Source organism: Drosophila melanogaster, chromosome 3L (assembly GCF_000001215.4).
Source record: "Drosophila melanogaster chromosome 3L".
Classification (NCBI taxonomy): Eukaryota; Metazoa; Arthropoda; class Insecta; order Diptera; family Drosophilidae; genus Drosophila; species Drosophila melanogaster.
In genome coordinates, this window is record NT_037436.4 from 3526000 (window position 1) to 3549542 (window position 23543).

At 40.0% G+C, this 23543-nt stretch overlaps 1 protein-coding gene across 14 annotated transcripts in view; it reads left to right on the plus strand.

The window, feature by feature from the left end:
- The window catches only part of Eip63E (Ecdysone-induced protein 63E), a 94771-nt gene that overhangs the window by 10249 nt on the left and 60979 nt on the right, over nt 1-23543 (plus strand). For 2 of the 14 annotated variants that reach the window (NM_001043119.3, NM_168034.3), the window contains exons 1-3: nt 17581-17708; nt 17940-17994; nt 20074-20132. The exons of 5 other annotated variants lie outside the window; for them this stretch is intronic. In NM_001043119.3, coding sequence (NP_001036584.1) covers nt 20078-20132 — 55 coding nt within the window. In that variant the 5' untranslated portion in view covers nt 17581-17708; nt 17940-17994; nt 20074-20077. Of the gene's footprint in view, nt 1-17580; nt 17709-17939; nt 17995-19318; nt 20133-23543 lie in introns of those variants that run through there. 7 more of the 14 variants (NM_001043120.3, NM_168035.2, NM_001043118.3 and 4 more) reach the window with 5 other exon arrangements.

Here is a 23543-nt window from a genome sequence, read left to right on the forward strand (position 1 = left end):
AATGCAGTTCCTTCTGCGCTTCACGTTGCCACAACAATTGCGGCGTAAAAGCGTGAAAATAGCGCACAAAAGGTGATGGAGAAATGGGGATGGCGGAGGGAACGAGGCGCTCGGAAAAGCCAGGAAGGGGTCATGGAAAATTGTCACACAGGCACACAGGAACTTGAGCCAGCAGAGAGTTCACAGACTCCTGGGCAAGGTTTTGCGTGGCAGGTCGTTTGGTCCTCTGGCCTGATGTGAAAAGAAGTTGCACTGTGGTTCAAGGTTGACGGGGAAAAATGGAAACTGCACTTTATGGTTAGAATATGTTCATTTTACGTTTAAATTTGTTGGCGCCCAACGTTGGATATTTACTCTATACTCCTACTGTTAAAATAATACTTGTAATTTATTTTGGTATTTGTTTGATTTTATTGTATAATGCTGCACTTAAATACTATCTGAAACTAAAAAATTGTTACCAATGTTATTTTTGAGGTGCACAACCTAATTTACCCCCTTGAAGTGCTTATATACCACATTTTCCACCACTGCAAGTTGGCTTAGGGCTCGGGTTTCTAACTATTGCGTTTATAAAACGGATGTTGCCGCTTGGAGCTTAGTGCTCTTGAGTCACCATCAGCGTCCTGGCAAGCGGCACCAACATCCTGCCACCAAACCACATTCTTGGGAGCTGGCAGTTGCACATGTGGCGCGTGTTTTGTATACGGAAATTTTACCTTGGTCCGGCTCCTTTTGGCCTCGGCCCCTTTGTCCTGCGGCCCATTGATCGAGTCGAGGGCAAGGACCCGACCGTCTTTTCGCCGTGATTCCCGGCAAGCCTGACAAAAGGAATATCCTTTCAGACACACCATATATATATATATATATTTCGCCCTTTTTGCATTGTGCTGTTAATTGAATTAGTTGGGTAAAATATTTCCATTTGCAGCAAAATTTAATTTGATTTTGCTCTCCATTCTGACTTGATTTGATTTGATTATTAAGCTGTTATTTCTGTCTATGCAAATAGAGCTTTGTCAGTCGCCTCACGTTGTCTCCGAAATTATGCAGATATGTATATATCTGATTTTTATTAAATTTATTCCTTTTTTCTTTTCTTCATGTGAAAGGTGTTGCTAGATAAGAAACGCAGGCGAGAACTCGTGCCTAATTATCATATGCGAGCTGAGCTTTGATGGCATTTCGAATGGGATTCGGTGCAATCATTCGCTGGAAGCGTTTGAATTTTTTAAAATGTATATGTATAATTTGCTTTTTTTCAAGTGCCTCTCGAAATATAATACTGTTTGCTTTCTGCTTACTTTTACCTTTGCGCACTTTCAATTTATGTCAACTACGTGAGCAGAAATCCCAAAGTAGTAACATTGTCACGTTGCAGTTAACAAAAAATGGCTTAAAATAATCCCTGACGCTGTGGACAACTGAACAAAGTCCCTGGATTTGTTACAAACTGTTCCGTAAGCCATAAAAATAGTTGCACTCTGCACTAATTGATGGACAAGACTAGAAGGGTTGTCCTGGAGATCAGCGTGTACAATAATCTCCAACAAGGCACAAGCAAGTGCCAAAGGATTTGCGCTGAAACTATTTAATAAACAAGGACATATGTTGGCGTAGAAGGTTTTTCAAGTGATGTGGGGATGTTGCGGCAAAATCCAGGGGTAGCCTTTTGACTTTTACTCCCTCAAAGGAAGTGCTACAATTTACTTGATCACTGAGAAAAATTCTCTTTTTTAAATCAGAAAACATATCGTGGTTTTTACTTAATATTAAATAATAAACTGTTGCCGTAATATAGGCATATATTTTTAAAAAAATATTTTATTATTATTCGATGTTTCCTCTATTTAAGAAGGTGGTTGAACCTTCTTTCAGTATTCTTAAAGTTTTTTTTCCAGTGTCCCTGTGGACACCGCATGGGGCGTCATGTTGACACGAAGCAAAAGTTTTTGGCAAATCACCCTGAATGGGGTTAAAGTGTGCGGGGTAAAGGGTTACCATCCGGTATGTCCGCCTGGCTTTGTTTGCATAAAATATGTAATTCAATTTATATTTCACTTTCGTTGCTTTTGTTTTTCTTTTGGTGATTTCAATTAGAATTTCTGATAAGCCCGTTTAAGTCTGCAGACTGTCACTTCACTTCACGGACGTCACACGGACTACTTGCTCTGCTCACTGACCTTTGTCCATGTCGTCTGGCTGTGGATGCCACCGTTCGACTTCAGGTGGCCTCACTGTACGAGTGGAATTAGTGCAAACAGACGCATAAATAACAAACACCTAAGACTTTTCGGTGGCACCCCCAACCAAAATGGTGCTAATATCTGTTGGTGGCAGCTCTAAATGCAAATCGCGCCACATTGATATGCTAAGCAGATGCGTCTGTGTGACTTTGTCTGCCACTTTTCGAGGTGTCTGATCATGGGGCTCCATTCGACTGATTTAGATGGGGCCATAGCTTTGTGGTTTCGTGCATGCATATTGCATTTTGAGCGCAAATCCTAATGACCGGGAAATAGTAATCCCTATTGGGATGAATGCCAAGAATCGAAATTTAAACACGCAGGATCAACTAAGATTGAGAAGAGTGATTTGAAAATCCAGGTTATTTATATGCAAATGAGTAATAAATATGGACAGAGAGGATGTTTTAAAATTTTGGTAGAATTGCCATGGAAATTATTATTAAATAATAAAGATTTCATAATCCTCTGCTGTACAAGGAATAGGTTTGCCCTAAGATTTACTATATCCACAATTTTAGAATTTACTTCATGCTTTATGTACCTTTTATTTAAGTTACTGCATAATGTGAGATGCATTTTATATATTGTTGGTCTAGTTTCAGTTATTTCTCACATATTATTTGCCAAAAAACTTCAACCACTCCTTTCCCATTTATTTCTTGGCGAGCTCCTGCCACAATTTCCCAGCACTTTGCGCGCTTTTCGATGCCACATTGGATATAGATATATAAAAAAATCACATATAAGTTGCATATTTCGGTTATAGTTCTTGGATTTTGGCCAACGAATGTGTGAAAATAGAAAACTTTTTGCCCAGCAATGGAATGCAACATTTTTGGTTTGTTTTCGTGGTTCTTGTTGTTTGCCTGTTTGTTTGTTTGTTTGTTTTCCTAATTTCCTTGGTGCTTTCCGCACTTGCATTTTGGTATTTTTAAAACATTTTGCCAAACGCCGAAACTTCGTCGTACGTGAATGCAATTGGCGGAGTAGTGGGCGTAGTGGGAGAATATCGACTTTTACTAAGTTTTTGCTCATTTTGCTGGCCAATTTGCCAGCCAGTCGAGAGTCAAGTGCTTGTGCCAGGAAGTTTCTCGTCATTAGGCCAATTGAAAAGTTTTTTTTTTCTTGTTCGGAATTTTCCCTCCAATATGACCCAAATAATGAAGAGCCCCAGAGCCTGTGTCGCTCGATTGACTAGAACTTACTGAAGGACACCACAAAGGATGGATGGGCAAGTCCTCCTTTCACACAATTTAATTAAATTATGATGAAAGTCAAGAACTTGGCTTGATCAAGTTTGAAGTGAAACCACAATGAAGTTGATACGAATACAAATTGTTTGGACCTCAAATCGAGTTTGGTGTGATAAACTCAGTAAAGATGTGAGATCCTTTAACCTGTGCAAATTATATAGTCATAATAATAATAGGCAGAGAATAAAAGTTGCCTTAATTCTTGATTATTTTGATACCCAATTTGTTCATTTTTTTATTGAAGTTCAAAAGACTGCCAATAAAACAAAAGTTTCAATTATTTCCTTGCCCCCCAAAATCACTTCCTTTCATCATTGACTACTAGTCTATTAAATTTCAATTATTATCACAAAGAATTTCCATTCCCAGGACATCTTCGCCCCTTCTTATCACCATTTCCATCTAATGTCAGGCCAGGACAATTATTAATTTTAATAAACCTTCTGAGCGCTTCCTGTCCTTGTCCTTCCCCTCGAACTTCCAGCTAATGATGTAATTTTTCTTCAGTTAACTAATTGAATACATTTGCGTAAGAGGGGCGATGAGGGGCGTGGCAAGGTGGTAGAAACACATGGCAGTCTCCGCACAAAATGGCAACAAAGATTGTTAATAATGGCAAACAAGCGGAGCTACTGAAGTTTCTACTCTGGCCCTGCCACTTGAGCATTGACAGGCGAATTTTGCTGTATCTCCAGATACCAACCCACTTTTCCAGCCACCTCCCACTCCATTTTCCTCCTCTCCTTCGAGCAGAAGAAGTTAATTTGCAGCGACGGGCACGCAAAATCGAGCATGGGAAAGAGCTTCTGCTTTTTGGGGTGGTCGGAAGGGGTATGGAAAAGTTGGGGAAAAGCGGTAGGGAGCGAGGGAAAACCAAGACGAAGACGAGCACACAAAACGACATTCCGCGGCAATCAAAGGGGGGGTTGGCTGGGCGGAAAAACAGGGTCGGAAAAGCGGGAGAACGCATTACAAATTCCATTACTTTGAGCAGCGAACATGACCTGATTTTTATGTATATGTATGCGTGTCGGTGTCTGCCGGCAAGTGCATACATATGTGTGCGTGTGTATATATGTGAGTGCGGGTGGCGATGCTGCGGGAAGAAATTAGGCGGGCCAAGAAAAGAAGAAATCACGAAGATGGCAACAGACTGCTGGAGTTGGCCACTAAAAAGAAAATTGTGTATGAAGTGGATGTATAAAATACAAAACCATTTAAAAATACATTTTACTATACAAAATTTGTTGACTTTAAAGCTATTTAGTTAGGTTAAAGAAAAGAATCCAGACAGGTCTTAAGTTTCCAAAAAAAAAAATTAGTTACAAATCTTATGAACATCTTATGTTATCTGTTGCAGTTGTAATTAAATTTTATAACATATTGCCTGCTTTTTTTCTCACTGTATGGTATGCCTTGGTGTGCGTGCGTGCATATTTGAGCCACGTATTGGCCAGAACCTCTAGGCTCCCCTCTTTTCGCCCCTCACGCCATCATCCCCTTTCTTGGCCACTTGTCGAGTCACGTAGCAAAAAGTTTTAAGCATTGGCACTTGCGACGTGCAATGGTTTTCCCCTGCTCCCCGCTTCCTTTTCCCACCACCACCCACTTTCCACCTCGCCAGTTAGCCAGCTTCCGCCCCCTCATTCCTTCCCACGTATGACCATATTTGGCTATCACAGGGCAATAAATTAACAGAAATGAATGGATACGGGCTGGGGGCATCAGCAGAATGGCCTACACACAACTCAATCTAAACGCCTCCTTTTTCCTTGACTTTTTATGTGTGGCTAGTGTATAGTAGGCCTTAAAGGAAGTTGGGGGTTCTTGGTGGAAAAGGGTGGGGTGGGGTTTTTTTTGGGTGGAGTGCTGCAAAGTGCAGTGGGTTATTGGCGCACTTTTATTACCAGAAAAATTGCTTGTCGCACGATTCTCTCACTTCTCATGCTTCATTTGGTCATGCCTTCCGTTTCGCTACTTTTTTATGCACTAAGAAAAACACGCATTAATAAGATAATATACATTAAATGCAAAATTAATTAATATATTTAAAATAAATATAAAATGTTTTCCTGGCAGTTACAATAATGAAAAGTTTGTAGATCCTTGTTTAAAATCCTTTTTTCTCAGTGCATTCGCTTTCGCTTTACTCCTTTGCAGGACATTTTACACAATGAAAGTGTCACAAGTTGGATGGGCGTGTAGCCTAGGGGCATTTTTGGGTTGGCTGGTTCAAAGTGCACTTTATTCAATTAAAATGTATCGAGAGGGGCGAGGGAAGGTGGATCGGAGGACTAAAAGAGGAGGTCATGGAAGCCGTGCGACATGTAAAATGTTGTAAATGTTTGCCCAAGGCAAATTGTCCAACCAATTATGATTGCCAAGCCAGGAGAAAGCCGAATGGACGGATGGATGGATGAATGGGTAGTGGCTTGAGGTTGAGCTGGATGTTGAAGGTTTTGCGGATTGTGGGTCGATTGTGCCAATGTTGAACCAGTGAACTGACACAGTTTTTGCGGCTTAAAGACACTACGAACGGAAAGCAGCTGGGCCTGGAAAAATGGTTAAATAAATAGGTAATGGGACAAAGAAATATCTTAAAAAACAAAGAACTTAGAATGCTATCCAAATGTCGAGAAGTATGAAGGGAACTTATATGAATTTTACTTATTAGTTCAGAAAATACTTTGTCATTTTTCGTTATGGCACATTGCATGATAATTGCATTGTAAAGCAGTTTTATCTTTCATTTACGACTTCCGATACCACCTACAAATCTCTCACTTTTGATTTATTTTCCCGCTTGCATCACAAGCATCTTCTAATTTTCACACCATACAGACGTCATATTTCGCCTTTTCCCATGGCTCACACAACCAACAGACGTACATAAATAGAAGACTGAGCAAATCATGTGAACTATTATGGCAATTTGCAGTTATTAATCAAAAGGGCGTCACACCCCCATGCTCGCATTCATCAAATATGCAAAGGCAATGGGAATCAGCGTTGCAGGCAGCCGAAAGTGGCAGAGATTTACGACCTACTTCCATATGCATGACAGCTGCAAAACGCTGCCAAAGTGACTGACTAACTAACCAAAAACTCCAGACCTACCAAATTGGAAAGAGGAGGATGCACTGGTCTACATATGCAAATGTCTGCTCCATAACACTTCGCTGAGGCACATCCTTTGGCAGCTCCTTTGGCTGCTCCTTTGCCTGCAATTTGCATTACTCATTTCACACTTTGTCTATCAGGTGGAATCGCAGACAGTGCGCAACACCTGTGAGTCCCGAAAAATTGAACACAAAGATAAGAAAGTACAGGAGGTTCAGGGATTCCAGTGATGAAAATGAAGACGAAGACGAACGTTCCTTGGGAAAAGACGTTGATGAACGACAGCCTCGTCTGAGGCGCAAAATGCAGTCCTTGAGTGTCAAGGCAACATGCAATCCTTACACTCAAAAATATTGTTTCATGAAATAGTTTCCTTATACTTATAAAAGCAAATAAAATCACTTAACTGGGTATATACTTTTTAAATGGCAAACTATACTTATAGCCTAGCCTTCCTATTTGCTGCCCCTTTGGTAATAAAATGCTACTAAAATATTATTCGCGCTGTGTAGTTTGAAAATGATAGCTGCGAATCGTAGAGGAAGTTATACATATGCTTGATATAAATCTTGAGAGCAACTTTGCCTGTCATGCACAACATGAAACCACTAATTGATGTGAAGGCAGTCGCAGACTTGGGACTCCACTCTCAACACTCGAGATGGAAAAACCAAACCGACGACGAACTAAGCCAAAACTCAAGGTTAGCTGCGGAAAGAAGACTTCTGCAAGTCGTGTTGCATGACTAAACTTGGGCTGCCTTTTCATTATTAATCAACTGCGAAATTTTACACAGTTAACAGTAGCAGTTGCAGCTTCAGTTACTCACTGTCATGCCAATACTAATTAGGGTTAAGTAATTTAATTCTTATTCAGTAATAAAATGCTTTTAACGCCCAAATGGCAGACTATTGGAATTCACAAAGGAAATGCTTTGAAATGTGTGAATATAAATTTAATAGAATTTATGGCATTAATTAATAGAATCACGTAAAACAATCAGAGAAGAAATTCCAAGCATTTTCAATTAATTGAAGGGTTAAGTGGCAATTTCAGGTTAAGTGAGTTGTAACACATTTCCTGTAAGTTGTTACCTTAATTAAGACAAGTTATAATTATATGTACTATACTTCAATTTATATGTTGTCTAATGAAATTATTTAATAATGCTTTTCCATTTTTTATTCCAGGTAAGTTCTTATGATCCTGGCGAAACTGAATCACTAGCACTCTATCTTAAATACATCATACTCTGGTAAGCCTTTCGAGTCCATTGTCAAGGGCAAACATGCTGAGAAACACGAGACTAAACTCGCCATAAACTAGTCGGCCATAACCGCCATATAGAGCAGGCAACAAACCCATTAGTCTGTCCCATTTATAACCCTCCAAAATGCCGTTCGTCGCTTGTCTGCGCTCTTTCTATATACCATTAAAAAAGGAAAACTTTCATTATGACATTTTATTGTCCTGGTTGCCATTTGCGCCGCTCATTGTGGCTGATTCTCTGGTTGTTGTTGCCAGGAGACAATGACAATGATGATGGGAAGGCGAAGCCATCCAGGATCGGGATTCCCAGCATCCTCCACCGAGATGAGAAATGGCGAAACAGGAGAGGGAGTTGTGCCAGGACGTCGACAACAAGCAAATGGTGTAACTGCTGCCGGTTTGCTTGTTCTAGTTGTTGTTCTTTTAGACCATGTCACCAAACACCAACAAGAGAAAAAAGTTGATTTTAGTGGCTGCACAGAGAAAAAAATATACCTAAAAATGTATAAATAAATGTATAATCAGATAATGTGTTCTTCTTAGAACTTGATTTTATTAGCTCAGCAATGAAAGTTGTAGAATGAATTTTTTACCGTGTTTTTGTCACCCGAGTCGCTCCACTTACACTTCACTTTTCTATTCTCTACTCTCTGGTTTTTATTCGCCTCCTCTGTATTTGTTTTGGTTTGCTGTTCCGTTGATGTCCCGACAATGGCGTTGATAATTATTATTAGTTTTATTATGTAACTTTAATGCTAGTTCGGGGACTCGTCTCGTCTCGTAACGCGACCTTAGAGAGGAAAAAGAGAAAAACTGAAGAAAATGAGAGAGGACCGAGCTATCTTTTCTATTTGCTTAGTGTGTGTAAAACAACATGAGGATTTTTGAGAAAACGGTTTCCTTACCAACTGAGCTGGCCAAAAGATTTTGTTTGCTAATTAGTGAGATTTAGCTAAACAAAGGATGTAACAGAGAGAGACTAATTCAATATGAGTTTTACAACACTTAACGACCATTATAAATTCTAGGCTTGTGCACAATTAGTTAGTATTACTGTCTTGATGATTTAAAAAAAATTCGAGCGCTTTAAAGTTTTTTAATGAAAGAGTTTGCAATAATTCTTTTCAGACATTGTTAATTCATTGTTGACTCTTCCTTGTTCAGATCAAAGTTTTTATATTTGCCTTTCCCTATTAACTTTTTGCTCAGTCAAAAGCAGATTCAGCGATCCCACAAAACAAATCTTCAGCGCAGACCCAGAAGAAGTTGTGGAACTTCACTTGTTTAAAGAAAATAAGGAAAACTTCTTAAGAATATTTTCGAACTCCGGCTGTCTCAATTTCTTCTTTTATGCCTTCAGCTTAATTAAATAAAATGCAATTTAAAACCGTTCATTGTGCAATCGCTGCCTTTTCTTACAGGAACAAAGACCCCATTCCCATTTTCTTCCTTCTCCCCCCTTAACAACCTGAAAAACAACACCCATGACGTGGGGAACACGTAGAAGAACAAGCAGTGTGGGCACCTATAAGGATGCAATGTTAAGGGGTCGACCACACGGGGAGGGGAGAAAATGGAGAAGGAAGTGGTTTTACTCAAAACTAACTTAAAGAAGCATATAGGATTTGAAAAGAACATTTACTACAAAAAAACATTTTAGTATTTCATTACATTTTATCAACGGTTAAATGTTGCCTATATTCTGATGGACCTTAAAACTTTAAATTGAATTCATTGCAGGGGCTAACAAGGCTTTAATAACTTCTAGAACCTTGCCAAAAGCAAAACGCTCACATATGAGCATATTATACCAACGCCAGCCAAATGCCACGCCCACCCTGCGCCTGGCCTTCACATCCCACCTCCCGCCGCCCACTTTGCCATGTCTGCGCCTTGCGTCTTAAGCAACTTGCGCGGTCGTTTAACTTTGTGCGGCGGCGATTAAATTTCCAAGTTCTTGGACTCCAACTCATCCCGCCTTTGTGCCCCATTCCGGCCCCCTCTGCCACCGCCCCATTTTCCCGCTTGAGCAATTTTACTGCTTCTTATCATGTGTTTACTATACGGCGAAGAAAAGTATAAGTGGGCATAAGTAGGCGAAGAATGCAGGAATGAAGGCGAAGAAGAATTGCACTAAGCGCATTAATTGAATTGTAATTGCCGACGCTGTAACTCGCTGTTACTCGCTGTACCTCGCTTTTCCGCCACCCAACCGCGCTACCTTGCCACCCATTTTCCGCTCGTCCATCAGGCAGCTAGAGAGCTGTATTGTTGTTGTGTCACCGATTTGGGAGTTTGGAATTGGAAACGGAATGGGAATCGCGGGCAGCCTGCCACTCAACTGGTTTACCCACATACATAGTGATTTCCAGCTGCGCCTGCTTCCTCAGTTTTCCCTCCCATTTTCCGCCCGTTCTTCGCCGCATTTCCCCCCCAAGCTGTGAGTTTTCCAAGCTGTGTGCCAGCAGTTACCAACAGCAGCAGCATGCCAAGCATTTGGCCAATGCAGTCGCTGATTTGTGACTTCCAGGGTAGCTGCATTTTTTGGGGAGTAACATGAGTGCAGGGGTGGCCATTTACAAAGAAAAAAAAAAAAAAAAAAAAGAAATAGAAATAAAGAATTTATGTGCAGCCAGAGGTGCCACAAGTAATTTATTTTGCACATTTAAATCGTATCTTAAATAAATTGTCACTGAAATGCTGCAATGGATTTAGTTACACATTCTGGTTTATAAAAACCTGCCTTTTACAAATAAACTTTAAGTTAATGCAAATTTATATGTAGTGTTTTTTTTTAAACACTTGAAACATTTATAAAGAATTCTTTGAACTTTTCCAAGGCACAGATTACCAATGCATCTGTGGCCCTTTGGCTTCTCGCACTTACCTATGCATACAGGGTATCCGATGGCCACATAAATCTCAATTTCAATTGTGCATTCCAAACACTTCTTGTTGTTCCTCTCGTTGTTGGGTTTATTTTTGTTGTTCTCGCCGTTGTTGTTTCGGTTCTCGGTTCTCGGTTCTCAGTTCTCCGTTGTCGGTTGTTTGGTTCGTTTTGTGTGTTGGTTTACTTTGGTTGGCTTGGGCTTGTGCGGCATGCAACATTGGCTGGGCTGATAGCCCTCCTCCCCCTGTGTCCGCACAACACCCGATCCCCCGATCTCCCTGCTGTCACTCTCGTTTTACTGGCTTAAAGGACGTTGAAGGTGAACAACTGCAACTGAAACCGGTTTTCCATTCACCACTCCTCTCCTCCCGGACGGAGTAACTTTGGGCAGCAGGCAAACAAAATGTTTGCAGTTGCATTCACTGATTAGAACGTGTGGCAAGTTAAGCAGTTCTCCCCCCCCCTCTCTGCCTTGCCCCCCGCTTTCCTGCCTCAGACAGCTTACATAAATTCACGTCACTCATACGCCACGTGGGCTCAGTTCGGTATCGCACACATAAAGTGTTGGGCAGTTGGGGTTGTCTTGTTCTCGCTCTTCCAACTGCTTGGGGGCTTTTCGTCAGCAGGGAAAGAAAATGTAATATTTATAATACGAAACTTTATCTACTAGTATAAGTCATAATTCACTGCGTTGTGGCTTGCAATTGAAATTAGTAAGCTTAAACTTTTGTTGCCACCCACGAACCTTTATTACAGTCGAATTTTTGGTCACTCATGACTAATTTCTTTCTGTGTAATTTCTTTCTTGCAACGTTTTTTTTTCAGTAACATTTCCCTGCACCTCCTTTTGCTATATCAATTTTCCCCTTTGCTTCAATCAATTTATGACCTGCAACTCGCTCGACTGCCGTCGTTTGCCACATTACTCACGCAGTTTTATTGGCCTTTTCAATGGCCACGCCCCCTCGTTGCCCACCGCCCAGCGCTTAAGCCATTTAACCCTTTTGTGCATTGCGAAGCGTTTTAATTTGCTCGCCGCCTGCCAGCAGGATTGCCATGGTGGCATGTCCTGTTTTTTCCCCCTTTTTTCACTTTTTCACTCCTGAATGGCCAGATAAAATTTCCTGCTCTGCATACGTTTAAACGAAGAATTACTTGCGTTCATCATCTTCGGTTTGCTTAATTAACTTCTGAATCTCCTTGGACAAACGAACTGCCTGCTAAATGAATTAAAGTGCCATACTCAAAGGAAATTAATACCTCTGCACGAATGACATCACCTCAATGTTTGCATTGTAATTAACCTGAAATAACTTAATTAAATCGCAGCTAAAACATTTCCTCAGAAGGTCTAATCAAGCCGAAAACTCAACACAATAACATTGAAACTATGCGAACTCCCGCTGTTTGAAATCTTTCAAACTTCCCTTCGCACCTAAAACGTAAATTATTTGTTTGGGTTTTGTTCTCGCATCTCCATTAATCAAAATAAAACGACAAAGCAAAGCAAACACACAAGATATTCCGAGAAATTGGTGTTTTAAGAACATTTATTTCGTTGTGCAGCATGTTCCAATTAAAACTAGAAATATGGCAGTGTAGCGTTTGAGGCTAATAAATTTCATAACTCGAGAAATACACATTTTCTGCACTCAGCCAAGTTTTGTGTTAGCCGAGCTGAAAGAACGAACAAAAAGCCAAATAAATAAATAGCCAACTGCAGTGCTGCCCTCCCGAGAAACCCAAAAGACCATAAAAAAAAACAAAAAAGATTTGTGAGCCACAAAAGTTGCATCTTCAATCGCAAAATAAACAGAATGCTAAATGGAAAATGTTTAAAGAGTGTGGGAGCAAAAAGGGTGGATAGTTAAAAAGGAAGTTCATTTCCTTGCAAGGACTTCGGCTCAACTCCCCGGCCAAACTCTTTTGTCTAATTATGCAAATCTTAAAGTGAACTACTCTTTACACTAGTCTGCAAGACAAGCCAGCTCCATAAAGTTGGACGTCAAATTGGTTTGCCAAAATTATGTTTGCAGATCTTTGCAGGCAATTAAATTATATAGAAAATTTGCAACTAAAAAAACTCTTTCAAACTTTGTTTGCGTGGCTAATAAAATTATACAATATTTGGACAAAGTTTGGCTTTTATATTTTGGCACCAAAAAGTGTGGGCTAATTAGTTTTTAGTCATTTGTATGGAAATGAATTTCATGTAAATTTCGCTGTGTGATTTCACGCCGAATGAAAAGGACACTGTTGTTTTGAATATGCAATCAAAGAGTTATTTTTATAGTGTAGTATACTGTTTAGTTTTTTAGTGTTATATAGGAAATTAGCCCGCAATTCAAACACTTGAGACATTCATCAAGTTCCATTCCCCTCTCTCCCTATTTTTCATATATTTAATTCCACTCGAGAGTGGTGCCCTCAAATTAGTTTTGTGCAAATGAAACTATCTGTCGGATTGCGGGCAATTAAAGCACTTGAGACATTTGCCACTTTCCACGCCGAATGATTTCCGCTTTTCCCCACTTTATACCAATTCGATTCGCTGCAGAATTCGCTCGCACATGTGAGGTTCTTCCTTCTATTTTTTTTTCATCGCCATCAGATGCGATTTTCCCTCGTTGCTGGCCTCCATTAAATGCTTGTGCGTGCTGTTTGTTTGCTTTAATTTTATTTTCTTTTTTGGGCATAGCTGTAAATTGGTTCTCACTCTGCTCGCGGCAAAAAAAAAGTATATCAGCCAAGTTGATGACTCAAAATGTTTATAGACCTTTTTAGTGGAACCGAGACCGTTTTGCATTTTATGCGATTTTTCGTTTGTTTTTTCATTTGAGTTGATTCTTTTTTCATTGCAATAAAGTGCAGAGCAGAATTGAATGAAAGTGAGACCGGAAGTTTGTGCTTCGCTCATTGTTGATTGCCGGAATACGTATGTGGAGGGGCATCCGCGTATATGAGTAGGCTGGGAAATAGGGAACTTTGTGGGGATTGGCATGGGGGGCGGTTCATGGTCGATTGGTTTACTCAAGAGGGAAATGTTGGAGGCGAAGGAATCGCGCAGGGCAGGAAATCAATGTGCTGGCTATATGGCGTATTCGGAATGTTATGACATTATAAATCGACTTTGTCGAGAGGGGAATTTTAATTATCCTTGCGATTGAGTTGCTTCGGTTTTAATGATCTGGAGGGTGTTTTGATTTTATGGGTTCTGCGAAGTGTGTGAAGTTTTAAACTAGTAAAGAGTGCATTTTATATGGATATTAACACTTAATTTTAGAAAAATTGGTGCCCTTGTGAGGGGAGTTTAAAGTTATTCTCGTGTTAAGCCATTCAGTTCCCCTATAAATTTGTTATATTACATTCAAATTGTAATTACTTTTGAACCCTTTAGTTTATGTATACTTTGTAGTCCAATGCGATGCCTTTAATTGGTTTATACATTTCACACACACATTTAAATCCGATTTAAACTCACTCCGCTGAAACTCACTGCGCAGGAAATTGTCAATTTCCCTTCTCGTTTCTCGCAAAGCCATAACTAAACCACAACAAACACAAGCAAACATTATTTAGCATATTTATTTGGCTGACATAAACATGAATTATTATTGCGGTTTTTTTCGGGGAGCGTCGCTGGCAGGTCAACTTTGTCCACAACTTTTTGGTCCTTAATCCATCTCATTAGCAAATATGTTTGCATATATGAATGTATGTGTATGTATGTATTGAGGCTGGCGGGAAAAGAGAAAGGCGAACGTGTGGAAAATTGCAGCTCATCTCGTCCTTCACAAATCCTGCGGAAAGAGGATTACGTGGGAGGTAATTGCATTTGAGTATACCGCCCACATTTCTGGGCTGTGGCCCAATTTCTCAGTTATTTGTAGTTATTTAAGCTTATTGATTTTATGGGCCCATACACATTAAGCAGAAAAGCCGAACGAACGGCAAGGAAAAGTGGGGCAAACATTTTGCAAATGTTTTCATTAGCCCAACTTTGATTACATGCTAAGCTCGCCCGAATAAACTTTCGCCAGCATTTATTATTTAAATGATTTTATGGGCTGGGCCCCACGTATGTTGCTACGAGAAGGGTGTTCTTGGGGTCCAGGATTGATGGTTAGTCACTTCAAAAGTCAATTAAGTTGGATGGTCCATTTGCCCCGCCCCCCGACACACACACACACACTCATACCCACGCCTCCGAACCTGAATTGATTGCCCAGTTTGGATCATCGAAGGAGTTTATTTTTCTAGTGGCCCTAATCCGTTTCGTTTTCAAATAAAATTCATTTCGAATGCTGAAAGTTTTTGCAGCATGACGGAAAGTGAGCGAGGGCACGTCGCTATCCATTAAATTTACCTACGCAAAGTAAGAAATAAAATGTCAACTAAAACAACAAGGGAAAAGAAGATTTACTTCTTGTAGAGTTGCGCCAGTTGAAAAGTAGGAAAAAGTGAGAAAAGCCGTCTGAGAACACGAAGCTGCACTGGAAAAAAAACTATAGAAATCAAGAGAGCTTTAAATTGATATAAAATATTTAAGCAATTTCAAATATGATCCAAGCGATTTTCAGTTTCAACCTTTCTTAAATTTCTTCAAATTGAGTTTATTATAGAGCTCCTCCCAATTTATTGTGTTTATTATCTCAGTGCGTCGAAACTTTTCCGCCTTTCCAGTTCACAGAGTACAACACAATAAAAAGCAGAATAAACTGGTAGCTGGCAGCATGAATCGGTTAACACGGCGTATGCGTAACTTCTAAGGACCCCACACCGGAGGACCCTCACGTGCCATTGCAGCACTGGAGATAAAAAGCAAAAGTTAAAACCATTTCACACGCAATTTTTAGCCTACTGTTGTTTGCTCAGCCGGTGACTGTTGCTCCTGCTCCGCCTTTTGGTCACCTGGGGGAAAAGTCGGTAGAAAAACCATGTGGAAGGGGAGAGGGGGGCATTTTCCTGGGAAAAATCGAGGACTCCTCGCCGGGGGAGTGCGTGTCTCGTCGGCCTAAACAAATGCAACACTTTCGGGCCCAAACAACAAGGAGAGCACCATGACTACAAAATTTATTTCCACTCGCATGGCAGCCGCAAAAGTTTTTCCAGGTGCGGTTTTTGCGGCACGGCTTTTCAGGCCTCGGGGCGATCCAAATGCAAATTAGCCCGGCATCGGGTAATTGAAATGGACGTCGGGGAGGAGAGAGGTCCTGCGTGAAAAGTCAGCTCGCTGGAAATGATTGATATTTTTTGCGGCAAACTCATGATAAGGGTTCGTGCGTCTGCGAGGGTGTGGCTAGCCGCTAGGGCTTGACATGTTTACATGACTTTCGATGTGGTTTTGGTGAAAAAGTTTTGCGAAATGAAAAATGTTAAACAATGTATAGGTGTCCGAAAAGAGGAAACTAATCGGAATAAATTGTATCTCTCCAATAAAGTAGTAGCAATCTAGATAAGCTCCGCATTATAAAAACCTAACCAATCCCTAAGTCGATGATTTGGTTGCATCCTTTCTAATTCTTGCAAAAGTCATCAAACAGTTGTTACCTTTTTTTATTGCCAACAAGACCCAATAAACCTAATCAAATTTCTTGTTGGTGGGGAATTAAAGTTCTGGCTTAGCTCCTGTTACGCCGGAAACCCGCTGGCTGGGGAATTGTCCAGAGAAATGGAGCAAGGGAGCGAAAACAAGAGGGTGAGAGCGTGAGAATGCCTCTCTTTCGGCGATATTCCCAGGCTTTTAATAACTGAACAAGCCGCTCATTAATAATTTAAAATAGAGCACCAAAATATGCGATGCCCCAATGGTTGGTGACCTCTCTTTCCCACCCCTCCGCCCTCTCCCTCTCTTACTCTCTCTATCGCTTTTGGTCTTGCAATGGAAATGGAGTGGTGAAAATGTTGTGGATGTCAAGTTATTTGAGAGAGTTGTGCTCTCTCATTTGTTTGTTGCGTGGCCACATTCCTTCATTGGATACTCGTTTTCTCCGCTTCTCTGTTGTGGATGCCTTTGCACGCGTCTCTGCCTCTCTTTCTCTCGGCACATCCCCCTCTCTTTCGCCCCCCCCCCCCCCGGGCAGACCCATCTCCCTCTGTTCGCAACGATGATTCATGCTTTTTGCCCACTGCTGCATTAAACAATGGTTTCTTAAATAATTTATTTTCGTCAACACTTCCTCATGGCAGCTAAATCAGCACTTTTCGCTCTTTCTGCTCTCTATATCTCTTTTTGTTCAGTTTTTTTTTTATTATTTTATTTTGTTTACTTTTTGGTTTTGTTATGCTTTGTTTCGGCTGCTGAATGGGCAGAATAAAAAAACATGCAAGTTTTTATTTTCATTTTGCATCTTTTTTAAAGCAAAAATCGCGCTCTTTATTTTATTTGGATATTTAACTATTGGAAAGTATTATTGTAAAAACAATCAATTGGAAGCTCATTTTTTCCTGTGCATTTATAACTCTGATTCTTGCTTCTCTGTATTTATTTGTGACGTAAGCCGGAACGCAAAGCTCGTCTTCAGCTGTTCACACTTTGCCGGCTGCGCATTTCTTTGTATTTTCCTCTTTTTGGCCTGAATGAATTTTCATAGTAGCGCAAATAGTCGTGGAAAACTCACCACGACGTCGCTGCCGGCGTCGCAGCAGCTGCAGTGGCTGCAGCGATGTTGCTGCATGTGGCTGCCGTGCAGTTGCTGCAATGTTGCCGCTGTGTTGCTATGATGTTGCTAGCGCCGTGCGATGTTGCTGCTGTGCTGCTTTGTGTTGCCGCTGTGTCGGCGATGTTGCTGTTGTGTTTTTAGTTCACAATCGAACGTTCGCCGCGGCTGACGTTTCGCTCTCGCTCGCTCCCTCTGTTCCCGTCTTATTCGCGCGCCGTCCACCGCTCTCTTTCGCTCCGCCAGTGGCTTTCAAACTGCAGATATTGTACGTCACACTGCTGCTGCTGGCTTTTTTTGAATTTTTGTCGCAGCCTCATAAATCACAGCTTAAATAACCAGCGAGCAACAACAACAATAGGATGGCAATAAATATAATAATCATATTTAATAATTTGTGCACCCTTATTGTGGCTGTTGTTGTGTGTAGCTTATTTATTTATTTGCCTCGTGTGTGTGTTTTGTGTTTGTTTATTTGAATTGTTTGCTATTTGAGCAGCCGGAGCCGCGAAGTGCGCACCCCAACGAAATGCGGTCTCTAGTTTCAATTAGAAGTCCGAGTTCGGGTCCGATTCAGCCCCTTAACCCCTTGCAGCACCAGGCCACCGCTTAACCCCTTGGGACCACAGCACCCCCACGTTTATTTGAATTCAGCTTATTTGCGAGGCTTTGCACGGGTTGAAGTGCGTTCAGCTGCGAAAAGGAAACCAAAACTGAAGGTTACTTTTGAAGCAGAGCATTTTATTATTATTGCTATCTTCGGGTGTTTTTTTTCCTCTTTTTGGCAATTACGATTCGCACAGTTAAACGAGGCCCAATTCATAATAAACTCAAATACAGTGGTCCCTTGAAGAGAAAGAAAAAGAAAAAAAAAAACAACAGCCAAAGCACGACTGAATATCAATTAGCGGGCCATTAAATGTGCTAATGGTTTATTACCACTAAATGTATGAAAGATTTTATACCTTGAAATATTCAAAGACTTATTCTTCGTTATTTTTATTTTTTATTTTTCGTCATTTTTTTAAGAAACAACTTTTATTCAAAGACATTATAAAATATTCTGCATTAGCGACCACTGTAGCTAAAATAAATATGTATCATAATTCGTTCGAGTTCAAGGCGGTGCGTGACTTTGAAGTGTAAACATTTGGCGGCAATGCGAGATAATCGTGATAATGAACTTGTGTCTGTGCCCGCAGAAGCTGAATGAAAAATGCCAAGAGGCTGCAGAGAGATCAGAAATAGTCATATTGAAGATAATCACACAGAGCAGTTCACGTTATCTGAGAAGATTCCTGTAAATCACTAGCTGCGTAGCAGCTTCGATTTCCATCAGCTGACTCAAGATATTTTAACCACTTTCGAGCAATTTGCATGCATCACCGGAAAGTGTGACGCAAATGCTTGCGTTTGCAGTGGCTGAAAAACTGCACAGCTCGAGCTGCAGTCTGATTTGATCTCCTAACGAGATTTGCCTTTGACCCAGCTAAGCCAAGAACCCCTATCCTTTGATTATGCCACCCCCTTTTGAGTCGCGACCTGCCCTCACCCTTAAATCGTAAATCATGCAGTATTGCGTATACGACGTGTAACACAGGACCTTTTTCAACCCCTTTTAAGAGCGCCTTTTCCACCGCTGCTGCTCGCTGTCTCTCTCTCTTAGGTTCCACAAGCCGGCTTGTTCTCTCCGAAAGAGAGCGCTACTCTATGGCACGAGCCGAAACACCACCCACCACCCAACGCCCACGGATGGTCGCCCTTGCGCTACTTTTACCGTCTCTTCTTCTTCCTCGCCAGGCGTAACGTAAAAACGTTGACGTCGCCGTCGCTGCCGCTCCGCAGTCGACGTCCTTTGTCCCGTTTCTCGTTGACCTCATTTCGTGTGCGAAACTCAAAGCGGCAGGTTGTGCGTCCCGGCGAAAATATCCCGAAAATAACTTCCCAGAATTTGCGAGACTTTCCGAAAAAAAAGAGTGTAAAAGAGTTTCCACATCAGTCTTTATTTCTGATTTTTAAACATCGTTGTGATAGTTTTTCAATATCAAGCTGGCTTTCTTTACTAGTTTTATGATTTGTGTGCTGCGCTTATATTATTTGCACTATTTTTAGACACTGCCTTCAAAGTGAAACTTTGCTAATAAAATGTGAATGCTGCAACTGCTTAGGCGCTTTTCATAGTATTTAGCTGAAACGTGAAACCACTTAAAAGGGATCAAAATCAACAACCACCCCTAACAAACAACCACCGTGGAAAAAGTCGAAGCCCGCAACAAAATGTGTCTTTCGAGCGGCAAACTTTTTCTGCGGTTCTTGTTGTTGTCTGTGGTCGCTAGATTTATTGTTGTTTTGTCTGCAGATAATATTTGACCTCGTTTACTTGCAACTTCGGCGTCGCCGTCTGATAAAAAAAACAAAAAAGAATTGATAAACCCATATATTTATACGAGAGTGTGTGCTGTGTTTGGAGCTCATATATATTTGCATCGGATTTGTGACCCAGTGAAATTCCCGAGTATCCAGGAAAACCAAAGATATGTGTGCCATCAGCGAGAGTGTTAACCCAACTAAATAATCAATTGAATAACATTGAAATAAACTTACCTGTGCGCCTGAAATTCGTCTTAAAGCAGAAACATGGCCGAATTAATCAGTCAGCCCACTAAAATTAACAACAATAATTTTGGTGCCGGTGCGTATATACACATCATAAATAATCCACATAACATGACTGTATCTTTTTTGTTTGATCAGTGATCCGTAGAGCGCACATGAAATTCCTCTGCTGTAGGTACTTGAGTTTCCTGCCCCAGAGGAATTCATCGAGCATAAACAAAAAACTGATGCTTCGTTTTATTTTTTTTTTTTTATAAATTATTTATATTGATTCGGCTTTAATTGGCATTTGTTATGGTTGCTCGATTTATTTTTACTTAGGCGGAATTCACAGTGTAATAAAAGCGTTTGTTTATTTTGTGATGAACTTTTAAAATATAAACAAATTCGCAAGTTCCGAAACGCTGAAGCAGTTAACGGATTTCATTTGCATGAGTTGAAATCAGTGATTTTGAATAGGAAACATATTTTGTAATTTATTTTACCAGTTATTTTTAATAAATGCTGCATCTTAAAGCTGGTTTTCAATATCCAATATCCTTACAAGCTCTTCGGTGAGCCGTCAATAATTTATTTGAATTTGGTTCTTCGTGCATTCGCATATATTGGCAGAAGAAAAAAAAGAATTCCCCCATAAATTCAGCTCTCAATTTAAATTCCAGCTCACACACAGAAGTTCGCTGTTCATCCTTTTCAGTCATACACACTTGAAAATCACAAAAAACACCCATATATACATATATATATATGTATATGTGCGTATATATATTTTTTTCCGTTTGCTGCAGTTGCCTTAAAAAAGCAAATAAATAAGTGCATATTAAAATATGCAGCAAAAGCCCCGTTTAAAATGCAAAACAAATACGGAGAAAAGAATGATAGGCATCAAAGTAAATTTTATTAAAATTAAGCGTAAACATTTTGACACAAGCCGGGAAGAAATAAAAGAGAAGAGTTATATAAATGCAACTGCCAGAAGCAGAAACTGCATTTAATTGAAAAATTGTGCAATCCAGATCTTTTAGCCCTCTCTCTCTCACCCAGCTATCTCCGTCTCTTTCTCGGGAACCCGTTTGAAAGGCGACTTCTCCTTACTCAATTGATATTAATTCGACTCGAATTGAACTTTATTTTTGTTTATTAGAGAACATTGAACCCAAGACGATTGCCGTCGACAATCCACTGACGTCACGACTCGAGGCACATCTCGAAATCATTTATTTAATCAGACATTATGCTTTACGAACTGCGATAAGCCGCAACCTCCAAAATCCCCTTTATCTGGAAAGCAAACATGAAACAAACGCATCCGAAACTCATTATGGCATATCGATTTCCACCTCCGTCTGATTTATTATTGCAACTAGTTTAGATTGTGGCCAACTAGTTTTGGTGTTGCTTTTGGGCTAAATACAATTTAATTATTTCCCAAGTCGCTTTCAGTTGTCTAATTATGAATGCCGCCTTTACATCGCCAACTACAATGTCAAATTGATTAAATTTTGAGGCTAGCTATCCGATGGCTAAATCAATTAGAGAGTTACGGCAGCTTAGATTTACGGTCAATATTGAAATCGGGCGCATACGATGCACACTTTCACTTCAATACTTAAAATAACTGCTTTCAATTTGTGGCCATTGGGTATTCTGCAGTTGGAAATAATTTTAATTTAAAAATAAAGAAAATTATTTGAAAATATGAAATGAAAAATCTACCAATAATTACGTAGGTTTGTTAGCTCTTGTCTGATATCTATAACATTTTAAACCTGTTTTCTATAGACCTCATTTGTTTTCTTATCTTTATAAAACCCAACCCGACTTTTCCTTATCAGCACATGTTTTTCTTTCAACCTAATATTAATGATTTTCTAAAGTAGGCCGTACATGCAATTTGCTTTTTACAGATTTTCTACTTTTAAGTAAAGCTAAATTAATGTCAGATTTAAATGATTATTTTTATATAATCACTTGAAAACTTTAAATAGTTTTCATCTGTTTCTGTTTTTCTGTTTTGACCCCATACGGTCTCCCCTTTCCTTTGTAAAAAAAGTAATTTTTTTTTTATATTAAATCGGATTTGGCAGGTCTCCATTTTCTGCCAAGTTTCTTGGTTTTTGGCGAGTTTCATATGAACGATTCGTGAACACGCAACTCCAGTCAAAAAGCTGGTGCTGCCGTGTGCGAAAACTATTAAAACAGGTGGGCAATACACTCACCCAAATATATGTGTAGATTTTCATTACGAAAACGTGCAACTGGTTGACTAATTTCCTACCCAGTTTTCTTATCCATCACGCCCCATCTTTGGAGGAAACTCTCCCTTTCTCCAACTTTAATTTGATTAGATTTGATGGGCTGGCGATAAAAAATAGTTCTATATGGTAATAAAATTTGTGTTCGCCGTTCGCCCTCGGGCGTGCATGAATATTTAAAAAAAAACAACTAATAATCCCGCTTTTCGAGGGTGTAGCTTTGATGGTTTTTTAATTTTATTATTTGCCTGGTGAATAAATGATGCGTGTTTTATGGCGACGCTGATGGATGTGGCTGCCAAAGGCGTAGAAAGCTTGGCCAGCAAGGGTTAATGGCAGCCAGAACTAGAAATTTATGTTTGCGTGAAGTTGAACATTTAAATCGTATTAATGAGTAAAGCAATTTGACTATTTTTCAATCGATCATATATTATTTTTCCTCATATTTTGTTTATATACATTTTTTTTATTATTTATTTTTCATGTTTTAATAATTTCTTTCGGGCTTAGAGTTATTTAAATTAGTTGAAACTTTATCGGCTTGCAAAATTCCATTATTCTACATTTAATTAGTTACACATGCATTTTAATTAAACAGAGACTTTGCAACTCCTTCTCCTGCATATAAATGAACCGCAAACAAATAAAATTTGTACTAAACCTTGTTTGCCCAGCAAATTTAATATTGATAAAAGTTAGAATTCAATTTGCCGAGTTCAGTGGGGTCATGAACTGAGGGAAAGGGTGGAAATCGATTGAATCTGTGGATTTGCCACATTTTTTTTGCTTGCCCACTCGTCACGTGTCTGTGTGTGGTTTTTTTTTTGGCCATCTCTCACCTATTTTTGGCAATGAGTTTTTTGCGCTGCTTGGAAGTTTGTGCCGGCAAAAAATGTCCGCGTCATTTATAAGCCATTTAATCATCGAGCATTCCTGGACTTTCAGTTCCGTCAGCTGTCGCTACTGCATTTTACTCGAGTCTCCCTCTATTTTTAGAGGCTTTTTTCGCGGCGTTCTCCAAAAGAGCAAAACTCTCGCAATTAGTCAGCTGCTTGTCGCCCCAAAGTGTCAAAATATTTTTGCTAGCAACAGCTTTGCCTTTCCTAATTTTGTTTTGGTTTTCGTTTTTGTACTTTTTTTTTACTCAGCATTCTATTTTCCCTTGCATTGAATCAGAGAATGTGTGCAAGTTGGCCAAAAGCCAGGGGATGGTGAACAAGGGAGGGGATAAA